Source organism: Ursus americanus, chromosome 16 (genome assembly GCF_024610735.1).
Source record: "Ursus americanus isolate L20-20 chromosome 16, mUrsAme1.1.p, whole genome shotgun sequence".
Lineage (NCBI taxonomy): Eukaryota > Metazoa > Chordata > Mammalia > Carnivora > Ursidae > Ursus > Ursus americanus.
The window spans coordinates 9,285,265-9,311,711 of record NC_142142.1 but is presented as its reverse complement, the minus strand read 5'-3'; the positions used below and the strand labels follow the sequence as shown (position 1 = coordinate 9,311,711).

Below are 26,447 nucleotides of genomic sequence, written 5' to 3'. Positions count from 1 at the left end.
CTGAGGTTTTATGAACAGCTGGAGTACGTAGTGGTTAAGAGTCTGGATGCAGGAATTTAACAGACCTCTGAATCTTTGGCTCTGACCTTAGGCAAGGTCTTTCCTTTACCTCTTTAGGCATTAGTTTCCTAATCTGTAAAATGATGATAATGATAGCACCTACCCCACCGACTTGTTAGAAGGATTAAGTACCATGTAAAGGCATTTATCATTTTGCTTGGAATGTAATAGGTGCTCAACAAATGTTAGCTGTAACTGTAGGATTTTTTTGTTTATTTTGAGGCTGCCTGGTGAAACTAGATCCCACCTTTGGCTCTAAGCAGTAACTCAGATTGTGAGAGCCCAGATAATAAGATTCAGAAAAATTCTAGATTATCTTCTCCTATGACTTATGAGCATTAATTTCAGAAAGTTTAGTTTGATATTTTAGAGACTGTTGTTCTTTAGTCAATGCTCTAAAACCTAGTGAAATTATTGCTACTTAAAACAAGAATTTTGGCAGTTCTGCTCATTTTCCTATAGTCCCAATCTGGTGATCTAATGTAACTTGAAATGTTATTTCTAAGGGCTTCAGTTGATATTCTTCTTTAAATTTCTAAATTTAGAAATAAAATATTTGGGGGGTGGTTGGGTGGCTCAGGCAGTTAAGCGTCTGCCTTGGGCTCAGGTCATGATCCCAGGGTCCTGGGATCTAGCTGAGAATGGCTCCCTGCTCAGCGGGTTCTGCCTTTCCCTTTGCACCACCCCCATGCTCTCTCTCACTCCCTCTCTCAAATAAATAAATAAAATCTTTAAAAAAAGAAAAGAAATAAAATATTTTTCAATGTTGAAACTACTCTTTACCCCAAGTTAATGAATAAAAATTTTACTAGTACAGTATATAGATATATAGATATACTAGTTGTATATTTATCTATGTACAGTTAACCCCTAGCTTTTTTTTTTCTGTTGCAATTTTAAAAAACTACCAAGATTGAAAGAGTAATAGCAGCAGCAGTAATTTTTGTGTTATGAATTAAGTATTTGGAATGTCTCAGAAGAACTGAGACAAAGCCATTTTGCAATTTCCAAGGAGAAACATATTGAATTAAAATAGCCTTTATATTGCGGCTGGATAACCTATCCAGGCTGTTTAATGCAGGATTGGGTTGCAAATTTGATGTGCAGATTCTTGAAGCAGGGATCTGATTTTCCACTCTCAGCAACATTTGTTAAAGCAAAAAGCCATTTAGGAAACCCTGAGGTTTGAATTCAGCATCCAGTAACTCAGTCTCTGAAAACCAGCTATTTGCTCAGAGGCTGGGAATAGGGCCAACGTTTGGATTCCAAACCAGTCTCAGATATCTGTTGATAGGTTTTTTCTTTGTGTGACAGAAAAGTGACGTATTTGAACGCTGCACTGAATTATGTGCTGCCCCAGAGATCAAACCCCTGCCCTAAGTAAACCGACCCCATAATACAACGTGCTATGTGAAGAGAACAAGGAGCTGGTGCTTCTGATATGCTGGAGGACTTGGGGAAAATCTTCACCTCGCTCCCTTGCTTCTTTCCTCTGATGCCTGTTAAGCGTTAGTCCTCAAGCACCAAATGAAGAATCTCTTTATTCAGTTACGGAAAAGATGATGGAAAGAAACGATAGAATGGTCATGCTGAAAGGATCCATAGAGATCTTCTAGACTAGACCAGTTCTGTCATATTACAGAGGAGCAAACCGAGGGAGAGTTGAAGGCTGGGTCTCCTCCCAGTCCAACTGTCTATCAAATTACTGCGCACTCAGCCTCAGTTGTCCTTCGATCCTTACTCTTCAGGCTGGATTCAAGCCCAAGTCTCTGCTTGTAAGTGTTTTCGTCTAGCAGTGAAATATCTTTCGCTAAGTAGTTCCATATGGAGCTGAAGCAGGAAATAATGGGTAGTAAAAAAAAAAAAAAAAAAAAAAAAATCCCACACCCTGGAGGCTGGTTTAGTTTTTAAAACCCTAGAGTAGCTGCTCTCAAAGAGCCTTGTTTCAGGGATCAGAGACATCCTGGGACTTGACAGGCTTCTCATTTCCTCCCTGGGGCACCCAGGCCCAGATTCCTGTTTCTTAGGTCTTGCTTGAATTGAACTCTTGGCTCCCTGGAGGCACCTGGAGGCAGGTCATCTTCAATTCAGGCTCCACCCTTGAGAAACCCTTAGGTCAGACTCAGCTTCACGGGAATGAACCCCCCACCCCCCCCCACCCTGCCACTCCCTCTGTTCTTACTTTCATCCCTTCCTGCTCACTGAAATCTTCCACTCTGGCCAAAGGACTCCTATATCCTCACCGCTCTTGAGCACATTCCTATAAATCCATAGCCTCTTCACTTTGCATGCACTTTTTCCTTTTATTTCCATTGTTGTTGTTATATCGTTCTCGAAATTAATAATTTTAAAATAAGGAAAAAATTTTTAGAGGGCATGCCTAGAACTCTTGGGTCTGCCTTATTATATATATTTTTTTAATTTTTATTTTTTAAATTATTATTATGTTTTATTATTAACATATATAATTATTATATATATTTTTTAATTTTTTTTCAATTATTATTATGTTTTATTATTAACATATTTGTTTCAGGGGTACAGGTCTGTGATTCATCAGTCTTACACAACACACAGCACTCACCACAACACATACCCTCCCCAGTGTCCATCACGAAGCCACCCCATCCCCCCACCCCCCTCCCTTCCAGCAACCCTCAATTTGTTTCCTAAGATAAAGAGTATATTACAGTTCGGTTTTTCTCCCTCTCTGGTTTCCTCTTGTTTCATTTTTTCCTCTCTTCCCCTATGATTGTCTGCCTTGTTTCTTAAATTCCGTGTATCAGTGAGATCATATGATAACTGTCTTTCTCTGATTGACTTATTTTGCTTACCATAATACCCTTTAGTTCCATCCACATCATTGTGAATGGCAAGATTTCATTTTTTGATGGCTACGTGATACTCCATTGTAAATATATACTACATCTTCTTTATCCATTCATCTGTCAGTGGACGTCTGGGCTCTTTACATAGTTTGGCTGTTGTGGACATTGCTGCTATAAACATTGGGGTGCAGGTGCCCCTTCAGTTCACTACATTTGTATCACTACGAATGTTCACTACATTTGTAAATACCCAGTAGTGCAATTGCTGGGTCATAGGGTAGCTCTATTTTCAACTTTTTAGCAACCTCCATACTGTTTTCCAGAGCAGCTGTACCAGCTTGCATTCCCACCAACAGTGTCAGAGGGTTCCCCTTTCTCCACATCCTCTCCAACATCTGTCGTTTCCTGACTTGTTATTTTTAGCCATTTTGAGTGGTGTGAGGTGGTATCTCATTGTGGTTTGGATTTGTATTTCCCTGATGCTGAGTGATGTTGAGCACTTTTTCATGTGTCTGTTGGCCATTCGGATGTCTTCTTTGCGGAAATGTCTGTTCAGGTCTTCTGCCCATTTCTTGATTGGGATATTTGTTTTTGGGTGTTGAGTTTGATAAGTTCTTTATAGATTTTGGATACTAGCCCTTTATCTGATATGTCATTTGCAAATATCTTCTCCCGTTCTGTCGGTTGTCTTTTGGTTTTATTCACTGTGCAAAAGCGTTTTATCTTAATGAACTCCCAACAGTTCATTTTCGCCTTTGTTTTCCCTTGCTTTTGGAGATGTGTCTAGCAGGAAGTTGCTGCAGCCGAGGTCAAAGAGGTTGCTGCCTGTGTTCTCCTCAAGGATTGTGATGGATTCCTGTCATCTTTAGGTCTTTCAACCATTTTGGGTCTATTTTTGTATATGATGTAAGAAAATGGTCCAGTTTCATTCTTCTGCATGTGGCTGTCTGATTTTCCCAACACCATTTGTTGAAGAGACTTTTTTCCCTTAGATATTCTTTCCTGCTTTGTCGAAGATTAATTGACTATAGAGTTGAGGGTCCATTTCTGAGTTCTCTATTCTGTTCCATTGATCTGTGTGTCTGTTTTTGTGCCAGTACCATTCTGTCTTGATGATTACAGCTTTGTAATAGGGCTTGAAGTCCATAATTGTGATGCCACCAGTTTTGGTTTTCTTTTTCAATGTTCCTTTGGCTATTTGGGGTCTTCCTGGTTCCATACAAATTTTAAGATTATTTGTTCCAGCTCTGTGAAAAAAGTTGATGGTATTTTGATAGGGATTGCATTGAATGTGTAGATTGCTCTAGATAGCTTGGACATTTTAACAATATTTGTTCTTCCAATCCATGAGCATGCAATGTTTTTCCATTTCTTTGTGTCTTCCTCAATTTCTTTCATGAGTGTTCTGTAGTTTTCTGAGTACAGATCCTTTGCCTCTTTGGTTAGAGTTATTCCTAGGTATCTTATGGTTTTGGGTGCAGTTGTAAATGGGATCGACTCCTTAATTTCTCTTTCTTCTGTCTCATTGTTGGTGTATAGAAATGCAACTGATTGCTGTGCATTGATTTTATATCCTGCCACTTTGCTGAATTCCTGTATGAGTTCTAGCAAGTTTGGGGTGGAGTCTTTGGGGTTTTCCACACAAAGTATCATATCATCTGCAAAGAGTGAGAGTTTGACTTCTTTGCCGATTCAGATGCCTTTTATTTCTTCTTGTTGTCTGATTGTGAGGCTAGGACTTCTAGTACTCTGTTGAACAGCAGTAGTGATTATGGACATCCCTGCCATGTTTCCCTTAGGAGAAAAGCTCTCAGTTTTTCCCTGTTGAGAATGATATTCGCTGTGGGTAGGTCTGCCTTATTATAATCAATAAATTGTTATAATCCCAATAGTGCGTTAGAAATGGAATAACTATAATATGCCAGGAAAGGAAACAGCATCTCTTGCTGATGTGAACACTGTGGTAGGACATCTGAAGAGGAGGGAAATTAACTAGAAAATGATCACTTCTGGTCCCACCATTTCTGGCCCTTTTCTATACATGTCGGCAAGCCAGAGAGCCTGGACACCTGCTGGACAACCCCATGGCTACCTCCCCCATTGCAGCCACCAGTTTGTATGTGGACTGCTTCCTAAATATCTCCCTTGAATCTATCCCGTCCTCTGCCCCCACTGTCATTATTATGGTTCAGACTCTCCTTACTCTTGCTTCCACTTTTGAATTGGCCTCCAAACTGTTCTTGTTGCCTCCGATCATCCCCACTTCTGAACCCCACCCTCTCATAGATTCGTATACGTAAACATATCATAGTGTATCCAGCTGTCACTTAAAACCTTTTGGTGGCCCCTAATTGCACTCAGGGTAAAACCCAAATTCCTCAGCAGGGCCTGTGAGGTGCTCCTCCCTTGTCCAGTCTGATCTACCCATCATCCTTCCGACACCCCTGGGGCTCCAGTGGTACTGAACAACTTGGAACTCCCCTACCTTTTCTCTCCATCCCTTCACATATGTTGAACCGTCTCTGCCTGCTTCTCCTCCCTTCCTCATTATTTGCGTCCACCTATCAAGTTTTGGTGTATAATCTCCTCTGTGAAACCATCTCTGACCTGCTCTGGCCAAATTAATTACCCTCTCTCCTTACTGCCCCCTAAGCCTTGTTCTTAAACCTGGTGTTGCATCTGTTATGTAATTATTTGTGTCTCACCCCACTAGGCCATCTGAGACCAAGTTTATTGTCTTAATCGAAATCCTGCCTTCAGCTCCTAGAAGAGTGTATTTTGGTTACTCTTTCATAGAAATGTATGTTGAATTTAGGTTTAGAGCAATGAGAAAAACAACTCTCTTCTTGTTCATGAAATTTTCAAGCATTGGACCCTGTCTTGCCTTTTCATCCCCAGCATCTAGCATGGAGTCCGCCATCTAGCGAATAACCGGTATAGACTGATTTATTGAATGAACACACATTTGTCAAGCCTCTGTGCTTTTGTACATGGTGGTCCCCATTGGCTCAAAAAATATTATTCCTAGGATACAGAGAAGATGAGCATGGCCCCTGTGCTAGGATGACAGATTCGTGCATCGTTCCATATTTTTTTTTAAAGATTTTATTTATTTATTCAACAGAGATAGAGACAGCCAGCGAGAGAGGGAACACAAGCAGGGGGAGTGGGAGAGGAAGAAGCAGGCTCCTAGCGGAGGAGCCTGATGTGGGGCTCGATCCCATAACGCCGGGATCACGCCCTGAGCCGAAGGCAGACGCTTAACCGCTGTGCCACCCAGGCGCCCCCCATATTTTTTTTTAATCACTGTGACGTACACCTGAAACTAATGTAACACTGTGAGTCAACTATACGCAAGTAAACAAAACAAAACAAAACAAAAAACTAAAAAACAAAAACAAAAAAAACTTCATCCTTTTTTGGTTTAGCTCCATGGAAACAATATGGCAAAATCGGCTGAGAACAAGCTTCAGAGTCAGGAAGATTTGGATTCAGATCTGGTTTTGTCACTTACTGTGTGGCCTTGTCTCCATTTTCTCTCCCTTCAAAATGGGCGTGATAAAATCTACTCTGAGGGTTGTTGGGGGTATTAAATGAGACAAACTATATTTAAAGCACTTAACAGGATGCCTGATATGTGGTAAAGGCTCGGTAAATAGTAGCTATCAATCGTTTAATCCTTTAGGACTCAGATCTAAGTGCCGTTTCCTCCGGGAAGTCTTCCCTTACACCTACTAACTCCCACCTGGGTTAGGGATCCTGCCTGCAAGTGGCTGGAGCATTACATAGCATTATAAGCTCACTTCTCTCCTAGCAGGTATCACAGTTATTGCAATTAATTTAACAACATTTTTGAGCTTCTGCCAGATTCTAAGTATTGACTATAGAGTGATGAGAGAAAAGGTTTTCCGGTTTGTGAACTCCTTGAGAGCTCCACCCTGTCTTGCCTTTGTACCTCTAGCATCTAGCGTGGTGCCCGATATGCACTAATTGACCAGTAGAGACTGACCCATTGAACAAATGAATGGACCTACTTCTGTTGTCTTGGTAGTTTTCATATTCTTTGTGCTTATTGGTTAGAGTATTATGTGAGTCGCAAAGGGTTCCCGTTTCATTTTTAACTACTCTAAATGTACATACACCATGCCAGCCTTTGCTAGGGGTAGTGGGTACGTCAGTGAGCGAGATCGTTCTACTCCTCTCTTCCAGATTCTATGACAAGGTGCTTTCTTTGCACGAGGATTCGGCAACCCCTGTGTCTAACCCTCTGCTTGCATATACTCTCATCAAACGCCTACAGTCTGACTGGAGGAATGTGGTACATAGTCTGGAGGCCAGTGAGAACATCCGAGGTAATGAGGAGGAGGGCTGGAGGGTAAGAGAAGATTCTGTCTCCTGACTCTGGGAAGGAGAGAGATTCTGGTGGAATATGATGAAGGGTCATGAAGTGGGTAGGTATTACTCCATCTTCAGAGCTTTAGCTACTACGAAGAACTAGGTCCTCTTGTTAATATGTCTGTGTGATTTCTGTACATCAGAAGGCACTCTTGGGGTGCCTGGCTGGCTCAGATGGTGGAGCATGTGACTCTTGATCTTGGGGTTATGAGTTCCAGCCCCGACGTCGGGTGTAAAGATAACTCAAAAATAAAATCTTAAAAAAAAAAAAAAAGAAGCGCTTTCATGTCCATTATCTCATTCGATCTTCCCTACAAACAACCCTGTGAAGAAGTACAGGTTATATCATTCCATGTACGTATCTGTCTAATAATTTCTATTTTATTAAACTATAATGTGATCTGTAGCAAGGTCAGTTTCCTAATTTATTCTACTTTGTACTTGAAGAAATTTGCTGGACTTTGGGGAGATTAAGAGGAAGAGGAGTTCTCCCCACAAAGGGCAAGATTCCCGGAGACAGGATGGAACAACACGGGTGTGCTTTAGTTTTTATTCTAGAGCTTATGTTCCCCGTGTTTTATTCAGGAGCTTAAGCACCCACTCTGTGCCAGGAACTGTGCTAGTCACGGGGGATAAAGACCGATAAAACTTGATCTTTGCTCATGACATATTTGAACGGTGATTATGCCTTGTCTGTATCAAGCGCTCACCAGCTGCTGTTTGAACGGTGGATTGGTGTGTGTACTGCCCTGCAGCCCTGAAGGATGGTTATGAGAAGGTGGAGCAGGACCTGCCAGCCTTCGAGGACCTGGAGGGAGCAGCAAGGGCCCTGATGCGACTGCAGGATGTATACATGCTCAACGTGAAGGGCCTGGCCCGGGGCGTCTTCCAGAGAGTCGCTGGCTCCGCCGTCACTGACCTGTACAGTCCCACACGGCTCTTCGCCCTCACAGCAGATGACTGCTTCCAAGTTGGCAAGGTAACAGTACTCGGAGAGAGAGAGAGAGAGAGCGAAGTGCTCAGCTCTCATTTCTTGTAGATGAAATAACTATATCCTGATTGCTTTTACATGCTTTCAGTCCTTCCAGCAAACTTGGAAATTTGGTATAATTCCCCATTTTCAGATGAAGAAGCCGAGGTTCAGGCACGGTAAATAATCTGCCCAAGGTTACACAATTTTAAGTAGCGGAAATCAATTTTGAACCTGGGTCTTTTAACTCTGAGTCTTTCCATAATAACTGTTTTCCTGATAATTAAGGTGATCTCATACGCAGGACACGCTTGAGAGTGAAGGGAGTGTTATTAGTGTTATTAGTTATGGCTGGACGGCAGACATAAGTGGTGACTGAGCTGGGAAAAATGGTCCTGGGGTCACCCTAACAGTAGCACCGTGCCAGCAGATGAACAGCTGGGTGGAAAGGAGAAGCAGGGTTCAAGGGTGGGGAAGGACAGAAGAGGTGGAGATGTGAGGTAAGATCACAGGAACTCAGCCTCCTGAGACTTTCTGGAATCCCTCGCAACATCTCCTAAGCATTTGGAAATACTAGATTAAGGTAGTGTCAAAAAGCTGAGGCCGTTCACTTTAACATTACTTGAGGAAATAGACTTCAGGAACCTTCCATATGAGATATTTAACTGATCTTTGACCATAACTTATAAGACCATTTGAGGTCATTTTTACAATATACTCTTTGTTAGCCTTTGCCTTAAGAAGTAATGGAGTAAATCCTTTTTATTTTATTTTATTTTATTTTTAAAGATTTTATTTATTTATTCGACAGAGATAGAGACAGCCAGCGAGAGAGGGAACACAAGCAGGGGGAATGGGAGAGGAAGAAGCAGGCTCATAGCGGAGGAGCCTGATGTGGGGCTCGATCCCAGAATGCCGGGATCACGCCCTGAGCCAAAGGCAGACGCTTAACCGCTGTGCCACTCAGGCGCCCCGAGTAAATCCTTTTTAATTTTGAAGATGTGTATTGCAGGAAAGTGAATTTTCCCAGCCCCTACAGTATTCATTAGCAGACCTGAGAGTGGGCCTCGTGTGCCCTGATTTCAAGTTTTAGGGATCAGTCTTCCAAAAATTAGTGCACGGTGGGTTGCCCTAAGCCTCTCTATGTATTGCTTTTCCTTCTCTAAGATCCTGAATGGAATCAGAGCTCAATCATCACGTTCATGACTAATTTAAATTTCAGCCAGGTAAAATAGTTCCATGTATGGAAGCAATATATGCTTCATTCATGAGGCCTTTCTGAAACTAAAACAATATGTTAAAAATTCAGTAAGTTCCTTCCTGAAAGCCTCACTGGCAGTCTTTATTTCTGTATTTATTTACTTATTATGAAAGAGAAAACATTTCAAATATAAGAAAACTACATAAAATAATGTAACAAGCAGTTCTGTCTATAATTGAGATGAAATATGTGTTAAGATTTTGCAACGTTCATTTCAGATTTTTAAAAAGGAATTTACGTAAAACAGAAGGCATTAAAGTTAATATTAAAAAATGAATTTTCATATAGCACAATAAAGCCCCCTTCCTCTTTCTTCTCACTACTGCCAACCCTTCCCTTCTACTCTACCCTTGCCTGGGTGCCTGGGAACTGTCCTGAGCCTTACAATATGTATGTACTATCCCGAGTCCAGCTCCTCTCAGCACAGTGTATCTGTGAAATTTATCCACCTTGTTGATTTATTACTAGTTCATTCCTTTTTACTGCTGAGTAGTATTCCGTTGTATGACTATACTACATACTGTTTATCCAGTCTCCTAATGATGGATACTTGGATGGTTTCCAGCCTGGGCTACTGTGAATAAAGCTGCTATTAACATTCTTGTGTAAGTCTTTCTGTGGACAGTTGTTTTTATTTCTCTTGAATAAACACCTGGGAGTGGTACTGCTGGGTCGAAGAAGCAGCTTCAATGATTATTAACATGTGGCCAAATTTATTACGTCTACACGTCTCCAGTTTTCACCTCCATGGATTATTTTAAAGCAGATCAATCTTTCTAGTTTCTGAAATTCTTAGTTTGCACTACCTTGCTGTCATGTCTGTTGACTCTTGCTCATGATTGATTATTTCCTGATATGGTTTATCATGTTCGTGAACTTATCTTTAGCAGGACTTTTTTCCCCTCTGAAAGAATCTCTGTGACTGGAGTTGTGGGAATATCACTCCAAAGGGTTCTGGGTTTTCTTCTTCCAGGTATTCTGGTGGTATCACTGGCCTTAGATTCCCCCCCCCCATTTTTTTTTTTGGAGTACATTACATCTGCATGAGTTATTTATTTTATAAACAGAAGTTTGTGCCTTTTGACCCCCTTCACCCATTTCACTCACTCCCTGCTTCCCACCTCTGGCAACCAATCTGTTCTCTGTAACTATAGGCTCGGGTTTTTGTTATTATTGTTTGTTTTTGTTTTAGATTCCACATATAAGTGAGATTGTACGGTATTTGTCTCTGTCTAATTTATTTCACTTATCATAATGCCCTCAAGGTCCCTCCGTGTTGTTGCAAATGGCAAACTTTCCTTCTTTTTTATGGCTGAATAATATTCCGTGTGTGTGTGTGTGTGTGTGTGTGTGTGTGTGTGTGATATTTTCTTTATCCATTCATCCATCAGTGGAGACACTTAGGTTGTTTCCATATCTTGGCTGTTGTAAGTAATGCTGGCAATGAACATGGGGGTGCAGATATCTTCTTCTGAGTTAGTATTTTCATTTTATTCAGATAAATACCAGAAGTGGAATTGGTAGATCAAAGGGCAGTTCTGTTTTTGATTTTTTGAGGAACCTCCATATTATTTTCCACGTTGGCTGCACCGATTTACATTCCCGCCAACAGTGCACAGCCCTATTTCTCTACATCCTTGCCAGCACTCTTTCTTGTCCTTTTAATAATAGCCACTCTCACAGGCAAGAGGCGGCATCTCATTGTGGTTTTGATTTGCACTGACCTTAGACCCCGTATTATATTGATTTTTTGGCCTGGAGTATCCTTAGCTATACGAATAATGCATACTTAAATCTTAAACTCACATGAAGCATAGGCCAAAGATGGTGAATATTCTTTTTTTTTTAATATATTTCTTTTTTTTTTAAAGATTTTATTTATTTATGTGACAGAGAGACAGCCAGCGAGAGAGAGAACACAGCAGGGGAGTGGGAGAGGAAGAAGCAGGCTCCCAGCGGAGGAGCCCGATGTGGGACTCGATCCTAGAACGCCGGGACCACGCCCTGAGCCGAAAGCAGACGCTTAACAACTGCGCTACCCAGGCGCCCCAGATTGTGCATATTCTAAGGAGACTTTTTTTTTTCCCCTAAACAATATCCAGACAGAAACAAAACAATTTTCTTGACTGTTTGGGACAGTGGGTAGATTGTTTTCTGGTCCACCCTTTCCTTTAAAGTATCGTTTTTCATGGCTTTCAGTTTTATGAGTATGTCTTCATTCCAGTTCCTAGGTTTTGGGAGGCCTAAGGAGGGCTCATACTCTTTTTTTTTTTTTTTAAGATTTTTATTTATTTAACAGAGAGAAACACAGCAAGAGAGGGAACACAAGCAGGGGGAGTGGGAGAGGGAGAAGCAGGCTTCCCGCTGAGCAGGGCTTGATCCCAGGACCCTGAGATCATGACCTGAGCTGAAGGCAGATGCTTAATGACTGAGCCACCCAGGCGCCCCAGGAGGGCTCATAATCTGCCCTCACGTGGGCATTATAACCAAAGGTTGCTAAGTACCGAGATTACTAAGACTAGCACCCGCCCCCATCCTAAGCTGGTTCAGCGTCTGCTTTTAAGCTTATTACTCGGGTTTTTAGCTCCTTTTTTTGTTTCTGGTATCTGGGTATTTTCCATTCTTTCTTGAAAATATATCATAAAATATTTGTTATATTTTATTCAAAAGTTCCAAGTCTTTTTGGTTGGAAGGATTCCAGTTATCTCAATCTACCATATTTTTGGGGCTTGGGAAAACTTAATTAAAACAAATAATTGATTTAGCAGAAAAAGTTCAGTCATTTCGATTGTTATTCTTCAACTCAACCTTTTTACAAACAGAAAACCGGAGGATCGGAGAAATAACATGGCCGGTGAATGGCAGACCTAGAAGAGCAACTGCTTTACTGCTTAGACTGCAGAATTTTAGTACCTCTAGGTTCTGCCCTGTCTTTCTGCCGGTCTGGAAGTTAGAGCAGAATTAGAATGTTTTGTAAGAGTGCTTCCGGCTCTGTGACTTTATAATTCCATGCTGTCTCCAACAGCAACTTCCAGGAAATTCCACCTGCAGTGCTGGTATTCTAGTTAACTGTAAGCTGTTAGGAGACAGGAGCAAGGTCTAGCACATGTTGCCATATTCCTGCCTTCCAACATTTATTATAGAAAAAAGTCACTGAGCTCTTCGAGCATTCCCATGTGGGTCTAATACACTGTGTTGCAATTATTGATTTACTCTGGTGTCCTTCATGTGACTAAGCTCTTTAAGGTCAGCGATCACCAGATACTCAATAAATACTGAATAATACCAAATACTCAGTAAATATTGAATAAATAAATGAATGAACTCAGTCCGTTTCTCACATTGCTACTGGCAGTATCTTCTTAAAAACATGACACTCACAACTCTTATTAGCTTAGCCCGTGCTACCTTTTGAAGTCCATTTCCTGCTTCTTTTCACCTTAGGCTATAACCAGTGTCCAGCTTGAACACAAACTTGCTTTTGGCTTCTGTTTCTGCCATTCCCTCACCTTACAATGTTCTTCCTCTCAACCGCTGCCCATTGAAATCCTTTCCTTTCTTCAGGGAAGGCCTATCTCAGATGCCACTTCTTCCACGAAACCTTTTGAGATTCCCAAGCCTCTCCCTTCTCTGCCTCCGTGACATATTATGCGTATTTCCTTTAGTATTCATGCATTCTGCCCAGTATTACAGTTAATTGAGTTCATATCTCTCTTCTCCCCAGATTATGACTTCCTTAAATGCAAGAACCCTTGTGTCTTCTCTACTTCTAGAACAATGCGTTGGCTATAATGGAAGCTTGACAAACTGAATTTAAATGAATTTGAGATGCAAACTTGCCTTCTTGTGAAGGCACTCACTCTTTGTCATTTCCTCTCCCCTACCTGTGGATTCAGGCTTAACGATGGTACTTCTGTTACCTACAGGTGGCCTATGACATGGGGGATTACTACCATGCCATTCCATGGCTGGAGGAGGCTGTCAGTCTCTTCCGAGGATCTTATGGAGAATGGAAGACAGAGGATGAGGCAAGTCTAGAAGATGCCTTGGATCACTTGGCCTTTGCCTATTTCCAGGTAGGGGAGTTAGTGAGACTCACTAGTATTATCACAATAAATATAGTACTTTATATCTGCTGGACAATTTTCTACACATTTTCATGTCTCTCAATTTATTTCATCTTCCCAACAGGACCAAATGTGAGTCAAGCAGGGCAGTTGTTTTATTAGTTCCATATTTCACATGTGAGTAAACTAAACCTCCAAAAAATTCCTAACTTGTCACGAAGTTCATAGAGCTGGGATTAGCGCCCAAGTCTGTCTGACTCTTAGTCCGGTGCTCTTTCCAGCGCCTTGACTACTTTAAAACCATCGTCTTCCATGTGGGAGGCAGGCTCCCATCTGTAGTGCGGCAGCGGCATTGACAAATGTCTGATGGGTTCATAGTCGATATAGATCACTCTTTTGCACTGTCAGCAACTCCTGTCTCTTCAGATGTTCTGTCGTGATATTGCCAATATCCAAGGAAGAAGTTTGATTGTTACCGTGGGGGCCCTCGGCAGGCATCCTAAGATGGGCCACTTCGGCATAAAGATCACTTTGAGTTCAAAGTGATCAAAACCCAGCAGATGCAGGAAAAGCCTAAGTTTATGTTGGAAAGGAGAGCCTGTAACAGGAAGAGCTGTTAGCAGACTCCCCTTTACCTTGGGGACTTATCTACATCATAGGGCAACCTTGTTTTTCCAGACATCTCCTTTCACCCTCTTGTTGATGGTCTTTCTCCCCTTTGTGTTCTCTGACTCTGCCCCTCTCCATAGCTCATAGAAGCTTCATGTTGCCTCATTGTCTTTGGAATTTTGTGTCTGTGTGGATTCCCCATACATACGCCTACTACGTTTGATTTTCTCCTGTTAATCTGTCTCATGTCAATTTAATTCTGTGTCCAGCCAGAAGGGCTATAGGACTGATGTCCTCTCTGACATTATCCTCTCCCATCTGCAACTGAGTCCAGCTGTAACTTTGACTAGTGTCTAGCTATGGAGCTGGTGTCACTGGTCCGTAGTACAGCTCAGTGTCTCCGGGGGTTGCTTTTCCTTGGCACTTGACCTAAAAGCTGTTGTAGATCCTCTCGCGGAAGCTCATTTGCCCAAATAGGGGATCTGCCGTCCTTTTCTACAGCTAATCCATTTCCCACCCAAATTGTATAGTCTTCAAGAATGAGCTGGAAATAATAGCTTCCAGAGCCAATTCCATAGAGTGTCCAAAGCTAATAAACCATTTCTACTCCCTACATTCCTTTCTCTTTCCCCCTTTTCCTGAGAAAAGAGAGGAGGATGTGGGTGGTCCAAAACCTATACGTTGCTGCCAAAACAGATTTATTCTCAGAGTAGCAAATGGGCCTGTTCCTCTCACGGGAGTTCCTGGTAAGTGGGTCTTTGTTGTAAAACTTCCCAGGGTGCTCTTCCTAACGCGTCTGCTCAGTTGCCCCATATTCAAGCCGAAATAGAATCACTGGTACAACGAAGGGCAAGAAGAAATTGAATTTTAATAGAGGAAGAAAAGGGAGGATTGACGTGAGACTAGGAGAAGCTAAACTAAAGCAGCCACCCTGAGAGACAGAGCTTTAAAGGCCGCGCCTGAGTATGGGTTTTGGCTTTTTTCCCTGTGATGACTTAGGTTTCACCTCTGCTCACTGGTGGACTCCCCCTTTCCACAATTGTGCTTTGTCTGGTAAATTTTATTCTTCTCACAAGGCATAGCTCAAATGTCACCTACTTTGTGAAGCCTTCCTTAATTCTCCTCAGACTTCTCAGACTCCTTTGTGCTCTTACAGCACATTTTTTTGACATGTCAGTAATAGAACACATTGGGCATTGTCTCATAGACGTAATGGTCCCCTTTTAACCCTTGTAAATTCGAGATAGATGTCCCTCCATGGACCTTTCATTATAATATAAAATATATGATTTATATAATTATTTATACCATGAAAACATTATAATATGTAATATATATCATATAATATATAATACATATATAATAGTTTTTCATGGTCTATTTTAGTAAAAAATTATTTCAGTAATTGTTAACGAGAGACAGTTGTGTAGTGATTAAACCACAGGCTCTGAAGTCAGACTGACCTGGGTTCAAATTCTGTGAAAATCTGGGCAATTTACTTAACCTCCCTGGACCTCAATTTTTATTATCTTTACAAGAGGAATAATAATGATACTGTTAGGAAGTGTGTGGGGGGGAGATAATTCTTCTCTAATCTTCTGAGTTCTTGGCTGAGACCTCCCTGTAATGAAAAACAGATTAACACGAGGAAAAATAAACAGATGTTTATTACACATATACCTTCTATATATGTGGGAGATGGGGCCCGGGAATGAGGAACTCTTCGAGGTGACCTAAGACACCACCTTAAATACCATTTCCAGCTAAAGACAACAGAAAGAAATGTGTGTGGGGAGGCCAGTTTTGGTGGGTTACCAGGAAAAGCAAACAAGGGTGAGGTTGTTATACAGATTTAAGTGAGCTTTCTCCATTGATAAGATTCTCCTGTGATTCAAGGGGTACCTGGGTGGTGTAGTGGGTAAGAGGCCGATTCTTGGTTTCACCTCAAGTGGTGATCTTAGGGTTGTGAGATTGAGCCCTGTGTCAGGTTCCATGCTGGGCATGGAGTCTGCTTGAGAATCTCCCTCCATCTCCCTCTGCCCCTCCCCCTAACTCGTACATGCTTTCTCTCTAAAATAAATAAATATACCTTAAAAAAAAGATTCTCTTGTGATTCAGAGTCATCCTTCTTTTCCAGGTACACAGAGGCTTGCAAATGGAGGGTTCCTTTATAAATGTAAATTTCTCTTACAAAAGGGTAACTTTTCTGGTTTTCAGAGCTTCTCCTGTGTCTGTCATTTCTCAAAATAATTAGCTCAAAATCCTTATGTCAAAGAGGCATATTTTGGGGTGGCCTATTCTGCTCACCTTCAGTGTTCACCTCAAAGGGTTGTCATGAGGATTAAATGAGCTAATACATTCACGTAAGTAAAGCCCTTAACACAGTTCATGACATGTGCAATTAACAAATGTAAACTATTATTATACACTACAAGTGTACGGTCGCCTTTGTCATTTAACGTTATTTAGTGTACATATTTCCAAAGAAATTTAACTGGGACATGAAAAGTAACTTTGTTCTTTTGTTCTTTTTTTCTTTTTTTTTTTTAAGATTTTATTCATTCATTTGAGAGAGAGAGAGAGCATAAGCAGGTGGAGGGGCAGAGGGAGGTAGAGAAGCAGACTCCCCGCTGAACAGGGAGGCCGATTTGGGGCTCGATCCCAGGACCCTGAGATCATGACCCGAGCCGAAGGCAGACACTTAACTGACTGAGCCACCCAGGTGCCCCAAAAGTAACTTTGATCTTGATAAAATATAATTTTATCTCATCAAAGAGCCTTGAGTTTTAAAAATATGTAAAGTTGTATTTTAGTTCTCTTCATCTCAAAAGAGTTTGAAAAGCTATAATCTTGCGTTAATAATCTGATATTATAAGATATCAATACATTACTTAACTATCCCTCTGTTAAGTATGGAACAGAATAACTAATGGTATTAAATAAGTGCAAACAATCTGTATGTCCAGGTATCTGTGATGTAGCTTCTAGGCAGAATACAATGCAGCTATTAACACTGCCATTCCTCCTGCATACCCTCATTTATAGCAGCACTGCTCCCAGCAGCCAAGAGGTGGAAACAACCCCAAGTGTCCACTGAGGGATGAATGGATAAACAGAATGTGGTCCATACGTACGAGGGAATAGTATTCAGCCTTGTAAAAGAAGGAAACTCTAGGAGCTCCTGGGTGGCTCAGTCAGTTAAGCATCTGCCTTTGGCTCAGGTCATGGGCTTGGGGTTCTGGGATTGAGCCCCGTGTCGGGCTCCCTGCTCAGCAGGAAGTCTGCTGCTCCTTCTCCCTCTCCCTCTGTGTGTGCTCTCTCTTTCTCTCTCTCTCAAGTAAATAAGTACATAACATCTTAAAAAAAGAAAAGGAAATTCTGACACATGCTACAACATAGATGAACCTTGAGGACATTATGCTAAATAAAATAAGCCAGTCACGAAAAGACAACTACTGTACGATTGCATTTACATGACGTATCTAGAGGAATCGAATTTATAGAGACAGAAAGTAGAATGATGGTTGCCAGGGGCTGAAGGAAGGGGGCAATTGAGAGTTATTTGTTGGGTACAGAGTTTCAGATTTGCAAGATGGAAAAATTCTGGGGATTCATTGCACAACAATGTGGATATAGTTAACATTACTGAATTTACACTTAGAGATGGTTAAGATGGTAAATGTATGTTGTGGGTTTTTTAAAGATTTACGTGTATATTTGAGAGAGAGAGAGAGAGGAAGAGAGCACAAGTGGAGGGGCAGAGAGATCGAGAGAATCTCAAGCAGACTCCATGCGGAGTGTGGAGCCCCACGTGGGGCTCAATCTCATGACCGTGAGATCACGGCCTGAGCCGAAACCAAGAGTAGGACACTTAACGGACTGTGCCACCCAGGCCTCCCTAAGTTGTGTGTTTTTTACCACAGTTAAAATATGCCATCTCTGAAGACTATGAAATGTTATAAAAAATCCACCTGCTAACAACGTAGAGTGAAACAATCAGGGTATGAAAGTGTGTGACAAATACGACCATAACTGTGTTCACACGATGCACCATCTAACATGCTTGGAGCCCCTGGGTTTCAGCAGAGCATTTCTGTTTCCTGTTTCTCATGTTTCATAGTGTGTTTCTTGTTGCTTTTATCATTAAACATGAATTTTTTTTTTAAGATTTTATTTATTTATTCGACAGAGATAGAGACAGCCAGCGAGAGAGGGAACACAAGCAGGGGGAGTGGGAGAGGAAGAAGCAGGCTCATAGCGGAGGAGCCTGATGTAGGGCTCGATCCCATAACGCTGGGATCACGCCCTGAGCCGAAGGCAGACCCTTAACCGCTGTGCCACCCAGGCGCCCCAAACATGAATTTTTAACATGCAAAAATGAAATGACCAGAAGGAAACGCAGTTCTGTCAGTTCGTCATCATTCCTTGGCGTCCAGGGCAGGACGGCAGCCCACTTATGCTGGGTTCTGTTCCCCAGCTTGTCTGGAAAGCCCCCGTGTACGTCGGAGCACGTGTAACTCAAGGTCGAATGGCGGTGGCAGGGGGAGGTCATTACTGAGCAGTGGGAAGGTTTCAGGTTTCGTTCTTCCTTTGCCTCCTACCCACTGACTTCATAGACTGTAGGAAGGACTGAGCCTGGAGAACAAATCACATTTTTACTAAGGTTTTTATAGTTCCACGTTAGGTTTAATAATGAAATACAGCGACATAGCAACACCCTGCAGTTATGTGGTTTTCCCTGCTTTAAGATTTGAGGGCACTTGAAGAAAGTTCATTTTCGTTTCCACCTTCCCTGGTAAGGGTGGGAATGAGTCATTTGTAAAAGAGGACACTGAGGAGACCTGAGTGGCATTAGGGCTGCAAAGCCTGAATTAGGACCGAGAGAACCTCTACATTTCTAGTCTGCTGCTCATTTCAATGAGTCTTATTGTCTGCTGGTGGTAAGAGTATTTTATAGTTGTTGTTGTTTTTAACCCATTTAATGATTTGGTCAAAGGAGATATCCTCAGCGTAGTTAACTCCTCCTCTTCTTTCTTTCTTTTTGTTTTATAGGCCGGCAATGTTTCGTGCGCCCTCAGCCTCTCCCGAGAGTTCCTTCTCTACAGTACGTAATGATAGAGGATGAGCCGCGGCTCCGGGAGGGAAGTCCCTCCTGCTCCTGGCCCTTAGTCCCTGCAAGGAAAAGACAGCTATGTGTTTCTGTTTCTCTACTTTTATAATCCAAGCCGCATTTCTAATTTTGGATTGAATCTTACTTAGCTGTTGATCAATGCATCAGGGGGAAGTGTTTTGGTCTGTGGGAAAATGCTAAGAAGGGATCAACCTGTCCCTTTCCTCCCCCCCCACCCCCCCAGCCAGTGCACAGGTATACGTTAGCGCTGCTCCAGTGGGGAGCAAGGCCAGGATTGGGAGCAGATGAAGTCAGTGAGAGCTGTGCGTGCAAGGAGAGTGACTCTGCGTTATTACTTATTTGGGCTGTGTCCACAGACACATCAGTTCTTCCCTTGAAGCCAGAGCTCACCTGGCCGTCGAGCACCCTGCTCAGTTAGTGCAGGGTTCAGCCTCGACCCTCGACCCTCCTCACACAGCACGTCACCCGAGTTAAGCAGAGGGAGACTTCCTCGCTTAGCGCTCTGCGTGGATATTTTTATTTATTTATTTATTTTTATTTTTTATTTTTATTTTTAAGATTTTATTTAACAGAGATAGAGACAGCCAGCGAGAGAGGGAACACAAGCAAGGGGAGTGGGAGAGGAAGAAGCAGGCTCATAGCAGAGGAGCCTGATGTGGGGCTCGAACCCAGAACGCCGGGATCATGCCCTGAGCCGAAGGCAGACGCTTAACCGCTGTGCCATCCAGGCGCCCCATGCGTGGATATTTTTAGTTAAAGTTTCGGTGGAAGCTGGCTTCCTAGGTTTTCCTTTAATTAGATACTGGGGCGCCTGGGTGGCTCAGTCATTAAACGTCTGCCTTCGGCTCAGGTCATGATCCCAGCGTTCTGGGATCGAGCCCCACATCGGGCTCCATTCTCTTCTGGGAGCCTGCTTCTTCCTCTCCCACTCCCCCTGCGTGTGTGCCCTCGCTTGCTGGCTGTCTCTCTCTCTCTCTCTGTCAAATAAATAAATAAAATCTTTTAAAAAAATGAGATACTGAGATACTAAAGTAAGTAAATAATCACTATTCCATTTTAATATTTATAAAGTATTTCACATAGGACTTCACAGTTGTGTGTATTTTTTGCTTTTTAATGAATCCATTTAGTAACATTATTCCATTCTGATAATTGGGCAAACAGTAGGATACAGAGGTAGCCATTTGGTCTAGAAACATGTGGGCATTTACTGCAGGCAAAATGATAACCCAACCCTTCTTTATTTCTTTTTGTTTGCTCTGTTAAAATCTCTGTCTGTCCCAGAGAACCCAAACCATGCACACTTCTAGGCGGAGTAGGACAGAGCGAATTGAGATTACCAGTTGCATTTCTGGCTTTGCAGTATTTTCACTGGGGTTTTGGGCTCATCACTTCCATTCTCCCAAACTTCATTTTGCCTCTCGTTACAAAAGGGATGGTACCTTCTGTCCCCTCTTTTGCCAGGGTGGTCGTAGTTAGTGGCACACTGAGCTCCTCAGAGAAAGATGCTTTGGGAGCATTAGAACAATCCAGGACATCCTTCTGAGAGGCACTGAAACTCAGGCACAGGGGCTAGCAGGCCATGGGTAGCTGCCAGCTGTGGGCATCTTACAGCCGAGTGGGCACCAACAGGTGGGCACAAATAAGACCCAAGACCCCTGTGGGAACCCAGGCTAGCACCAAAGTCTAGAACCCCTCTGTCTCACTGCACCGCTCTGTATGTAGGCCAGTTAGGAATTTTGAAGGATCTCGTAGATCGGGAAATGGATTAGCTTTCACTGCTCCAGGGAAGAATAGGTTGGGTCTCTCTGCCATAGGCTTTGGCTCTCTGGACTCCTCTTTCACGACATTGACGGGTTTCATTGTGAGCAGTTATTTAATGTAGCTTTTCTCCATTAGGCTCTAAACTCTGGGAGGTTAGCCTCTAGCACAGAATCCAGTACATGGTAGATGTTCCCTGAAGATTTATTGAATGGGTAAATGAAGGAGTGAGTGAAGCTTCTTCCGGATACGTAAAACTTACCATCACGCTATCCTGGAGCTGCCGTCCTTATGATTCCTTGGTCTAACAGTGTTCAGTGGCACTTTCCTTCCCAAAGTCTTTTGCAGCCTCAGATCTACTGGGCCTAACTCACTCTATTTAATACCAGCTGCTCCTCAAGGGAGTGAGGGCCTTACATCCTCCTGTGCATGGACACGGGAGCTTTTCAGGGTGTCCATCGGCTGGTCATGTGTGACCGGGAAGCTATAGGCAACCTTGGCAGCACTCCCTGAGACCATTGTTTGTTAATCTGTATTATTCCCTGCTCTGATTTCTTCCAGGCCCAGATAATAAGAGGATGGCCAGGAATGTGTTGAAATATGAAAAGCTTTTGGCAGAGAGCCCCAACCGGGTGGTAGCTGAGGCTGTCATCCAGAGGCCCAATGTACCCCACCTGCAGACCAGAGACACCTACGAGGGGTTATGTCAGACCCTGGGATCCCAGGTAGGATTCCTCGGGGAAAGAGAAGGGGGGAACAGCCTTAGCTAGAGAAAGAGAAGGTAACATTGGAACGATGTGAGGGGAGAAGGCTGATGCATTAGAAACATAAAGCTCATTTGGACAGCATCAGACTGACCACATTCAATCTTCCGATTGCCAGTTTTTTTATACAATAGTTCCCTACTTTGGCTTCTGCTCCTAGACCCTTCATCTCTTATGCTGACTCTAAGCGTTCCTTCCAGCCTACTCACTACCAGATCCCTAGCCTCTACTGCTCCTATGAGACAAATTCCAGCCCCTACTTGCTGCTCCAGCCCGTCCGGAAGGAGGTCATCCACCTGGAGCCCTACGTTGTTCTCTACCATGACTTTGTCAGTGACGGGGAGGCTCAGAAAATCAGAGGGCTTGCCGAACCGTGGGTGAGTGTCCCCAAAGCCTGCCAAAACTTCGCTTTGTGTCATCACATGCCCGGAGTTCAGGAATGTGAGAACAGGCAGCCTGGACAACTACACGCTTTATCAGTCTGGGAATTCAGAATGCCAGCCATTCCATAAAATGAATCAATGGTGAAAAAACTCACAGTTGTTGCTTTTGGGGGGAGGGGATTGGCTGGGGAAGGGGACAAGGGCTTTTCTGGGGTGTTGAGAACGAGCGCTCAGTATCCTGTTAGGGACGTGGAGTACGCAGCTGTGTGCATCGGTGAAAATTCAGCAAGGGGTACACTTGAGATCTGTACACACCATTAAATGTAAATTTAACCTAGAAAAATCAAAAGCACCCCTCCTCCCCAGTGTCAATCATTCCACATAATGGGTAGACATTTTTTTTTTTAAAGGGTGAAATGATGGACAAGGAGTGATATCCTGGTGCAGATTTACAGAATTACAGAGTGGAAAGATTATTTAGTTTAACTAGATTATTTTGTTAAAGAGGAAACTGAGGCCCAGAGAGGGAGAGGGACCTGATGAAGGTCAGGCGTGTCGCTGGAGCCAGACCTGGACTGTAGGAGGACGTCAATGGCATCTCTGTTGTTCTGCCTTCTCATATCGGCTGACTGAGGCTAAATTAGTCAGTAACAGCCCCCAAATCTCAGACACAACAACAAAGGTTTGTTTCTTACCTACATGTCTGTCTTGGGCTGGCTGCAGTTGGGGGGCAGAACTGTCTTCACTTGGAGACCCAGCCTGACAGAGCTGCCTCCGTTTGGGACGTTTCCAGTCTCACAGGAGACAAAAAAGAGAGACGGCAACGTACTAGCTGGCTCCCGGAGCTTCTGCTTCTGTGCCTGTTTCACTGGCTAAGGCAGAGCGTGGGGCCACCGCTGCAGCGGCCGGAGGCTGTGTCTAATGCTCCTACAGGGAAGGCGCTTCCAGCTGCGGTGCCAGCCTTGATGCCACGGGGGAGAGGACATTTAATCCTCCCCCAGGAAGGGCGGCAAATATTTAGAAAAGTAACGCAGCCTGCCTCATCGTTGTAAGCATGCTGCCTCTTTCAATGGCTGTCTCAGAATTCCTTATGTCATCGTGCCCTTGATGGTGCCCTCTTCATCCAGGCGGTCGTTTGGTCACTTGTCAACAGAACCGAGCCTGCTGTGCGCCAGACACGGTACCGGGTGCGGGACACTCGCAGAGATTTAGCGTTGGCTCTTTCCCTGTAGGAGCTCACAGCGTCATGGGGAAAACGGATGTTTACACCACACTGTGATGGGCCAGAGCAGAGGTGTGTGCCGGGAGCCGTGCTAGGGCGGCATCAGAAAGTCTGGGGCGCCTGGGTGGCACAGCGGTTAAGCGTCTGCCTTCGGCTCAGGGCGTGATCCCGGCGATCTGGGATCGAGCCCCACATCAGGCTCTTCCGCTATGAGCCTGCTTCTTCCTCTCCCACTCCCCCTGCTTGTGTTCCCTCTCTCGCTGGCTGTCTCTATCTCTGTCGAATAAATAAATAAAATCTTAAAAAAAAAAAAAAAAAAAAGAAAGTGAGCCTTCCCGTTAGGGAAAGGCAGATGGGTGAAGAGCAGATGGCAGGGGAGGGAAACACAGAGAAGGCTGCCCGGTGGATGTGAAATTCATCCGAGTAACAGGTGGCAGAGGGATCGCAGGAAGACGAAACAGTACATGCAAAGGACCCACATGTGGTGTGTTCAGAGATGGGGCGGAGCTCGCCGGCGCAAGCGTGCAAGGGATGGGGTGGGAGGTGATCGGAGATGAGGCTGGACGGCGAGACACCGTCGGGAAGTGCCATAAATACCATGCTGGGGAGCTTGGATTTGATCCCAGACGCAGGGGGAGAGCTCTTGGACAGGAGACTGGCATGATCAGGCCTGTTGATTTTAGGGAAGATTCTGACAGCAGACATGGATTGGAGGGATAAGAGTAGCAATAGTCATCTCATCCAGGAGCCCCTCCAGTGAAGTCTGGAATCTTTGTGCATTTTTGAGCATTAAGCTCCATTGGTCAATTGGAACCAAGTATCGTCAATAGCTTTGGCATCTCAGTGAGCCGGTGGTAGTATTTGGCCAGCTGCTACTTCTTCCTTAGAACAACTCTGTTGTCATGGTAGCAGGACAGGCAGCCCACCCGGCAGTCCGGCAGGGCCAGGCCATCTGTTTGGCACGCAAAGACTTTGCCACTCTCCCCCTTCGCTGAAGCTGATGTAGAGACGCTGATCCCTGTCTGGTCTTCGGCTTTGCCAGGAATAAGCCTCGGTTTACAGGGTGGGGCTGCCGCATGGAAACTAAATTCAACCCAAGCCACCGAAGCCTCTCCTGAGGCTTGAATTTAGTTCATCTGCTTCCCATCCCAAACACTGCTCTCTTGTGCCTTCTCCCTCTATCCACATCCCAGCATTCTTGAAGACTCAGTGGAAGCCTCACGCCTCCCTTTGCCCACTAGCCCTGCCATCCCCACTTGCGTGGGTTCTTTCCGCAGGAACATTTTTTTCAGAGCACGTTTTGGAGCCTCGTACAATTAACCTCTTTCTTTTTTGAACTCAAAGCTTTTGTCACCAGTTGTGTGGTATTTAAATTTTTTCATTTATTCTGCCATTTTTGTGTTGTCTGGTATCACTAGCTGTTTCAGGGGTTAGCATCCCGTCTCCCCAACTAGACTGTAATCTAGGAAGGATCACAGGCCGTCCTTGAAATGCCCATTGCAGCCAGAGTACTCTTCAAAGGGTTGCATCTGACCACGTCAAGGCTTTACTTTAAACTCTTGAATGGGCCACTTGAACGTCATAAAGCTCCGTGGCCTGCTGCTGCAGACCCGCCCACGGCACATGCCCCTTGCGCTCGACGCCCCAGCCACACTATACGACTTGCACCTCCACGAGCGGGCCACGCTCCCCCAACCTCTGCGCACGCTTTTCTCTCTGCATAAGTCACTCTCCCCTTGGCCTCTTTTCGCCTGTCTTTTGGGTATCCTGGGAAGCTTTCCCGTCCCTCATAAGGGACTAGATGTTCCTTCTTAGTATTTTCTTAGTGCCCTGTACTTGTCCGTTCCGGCCCCATTGCACGACTTTTGTCGCTCCGTATGTTGTATTCCCAATGCCTCGCGCAGTGCTCAGCTCAGAGAACAACCAATAAGTATTTGTCCCCAGAAGTGAACGCCTTGCTGGTGTACAATAAATAATTGTCAAAGGAACTAAGTGTAAGGTGACTCCTTAATGGGGACCAGGATGGAATGGAGATGCCCTAGGATTTTTCTTTAAACCACTGATGTTACCCTAGAAGAACATAAGGCAGCGAATCCTTCAGGAATCTCTCCTCTGTCCCCTATGAGGGGCTCAGAGGAGGATGCTGGGTGAAGACTAGACAGAGGCATTATCGGTCCCCTACCGATTCCCCGCATCCTGATACCGCAGAAGGATAGGCTGAAAGGAACTCCCAAGAAGGTATTGTTCACATGCTGCATTTTATAGCTGGGGAAATGGGTACAGGGAAACAGAGACTTTTCCAAAGTTGTCTACCTGGTTTAGCAGCAGGAATAGTAATCTTATAGAAGCCTCCAGAAGGGAAAGGGTGTGTGTCTTGTGCAGTTCATTGCCCCGCGCTCTGCTCTCACTGCGTGTCAAGTGCCGGGGCTGGGTCATTAAGCACAGGACTCTGGTTCATTCATCCATTCATTTGTTCCTTTCACTAATATCGAGCACCTACTCCCTGCCAGGCCTTCTCTGGACTCAGGGACACGGCACTGACAAAAGACTTGCCCTCTTGGAGCTGACATGGTGATGACAGAGGCAGAAGTACACACATCCTTATGTAAATCTTTCTCTTTCTGTCCCCGGTACGGTGCTTTTGCAGTTAGAAGCCCCTCTACTTAAAAAGAATTTAAAATTTACATCTAGACATTCAGAACAAAATAGAAACATTGAGTTAAATTAGAGACATTGAACCTGTTTGGAATTCTCTTCCCCACATAATCAAGGCGGTTGCAGCAAAACAGATCTTGATTGTTTGTAAGGAAGGGCTTTGTCGGAATTGTTCAGGGGAGCGGGCTACCTCTGAGGGTTGAGTTTCCTTGCTGGAGGGGTTCGTTTAATACGACAAATGCTAAGTGCTTACCGGAGGCCGGGCCCTGTGCCACCAGGAACAAAGATGAGTGAGAAACAGCCTTGTTCTGACAGAACTCACAGTCTCAGATGCACAAGGG

General features: G+C 43.9%; 1 protein-coding gene and 1 pseudogene across 2 annotated transcripts in view; both read left to right on the top strand.

Annotated features, from left to right (window-relative positions):
• The window catches only part of P4HA3 (prolyl 4-hydroxylase subunit alpha 3), a 40,751-nt gene that overhangs the window by 2,465 nt on the left and 11,839 nt on the right, over nt 1-26,447 (top strand). For both annotated transcript variants that reach the window (XM_045816295.2, XM_045816296.2), the window contains exons 2-7: nt 7,098-7,240; nt 8,039-8,262; nt 13,441-13,590; nt 19,243-19,294; nt 21,644-21,807; nt 22,047-22,223. In XM_045816295.2, coding sequence (XP_045672251.2) covers nt 7,098-7,240; nt 8,039-8,262; nt 13,441-13,590; nt 19,243-19,294; nt 21,644-21,807; nt 22,047-22,223 — 910 coding nt within the window. The remainder of the gene's footprint in view (nt 1-7,097; nt 7,241-8,038; nt 8,263-13,440; nt 13,591-19,242; nt 19,295-21,643; nt 21,808-22,046; nt 22,224-26,447) is intronic.
• Nucleotides 5,884-5,982, top strand: LOC123804269 (U6 spliceosomal RNA; annotated as a pseudogene).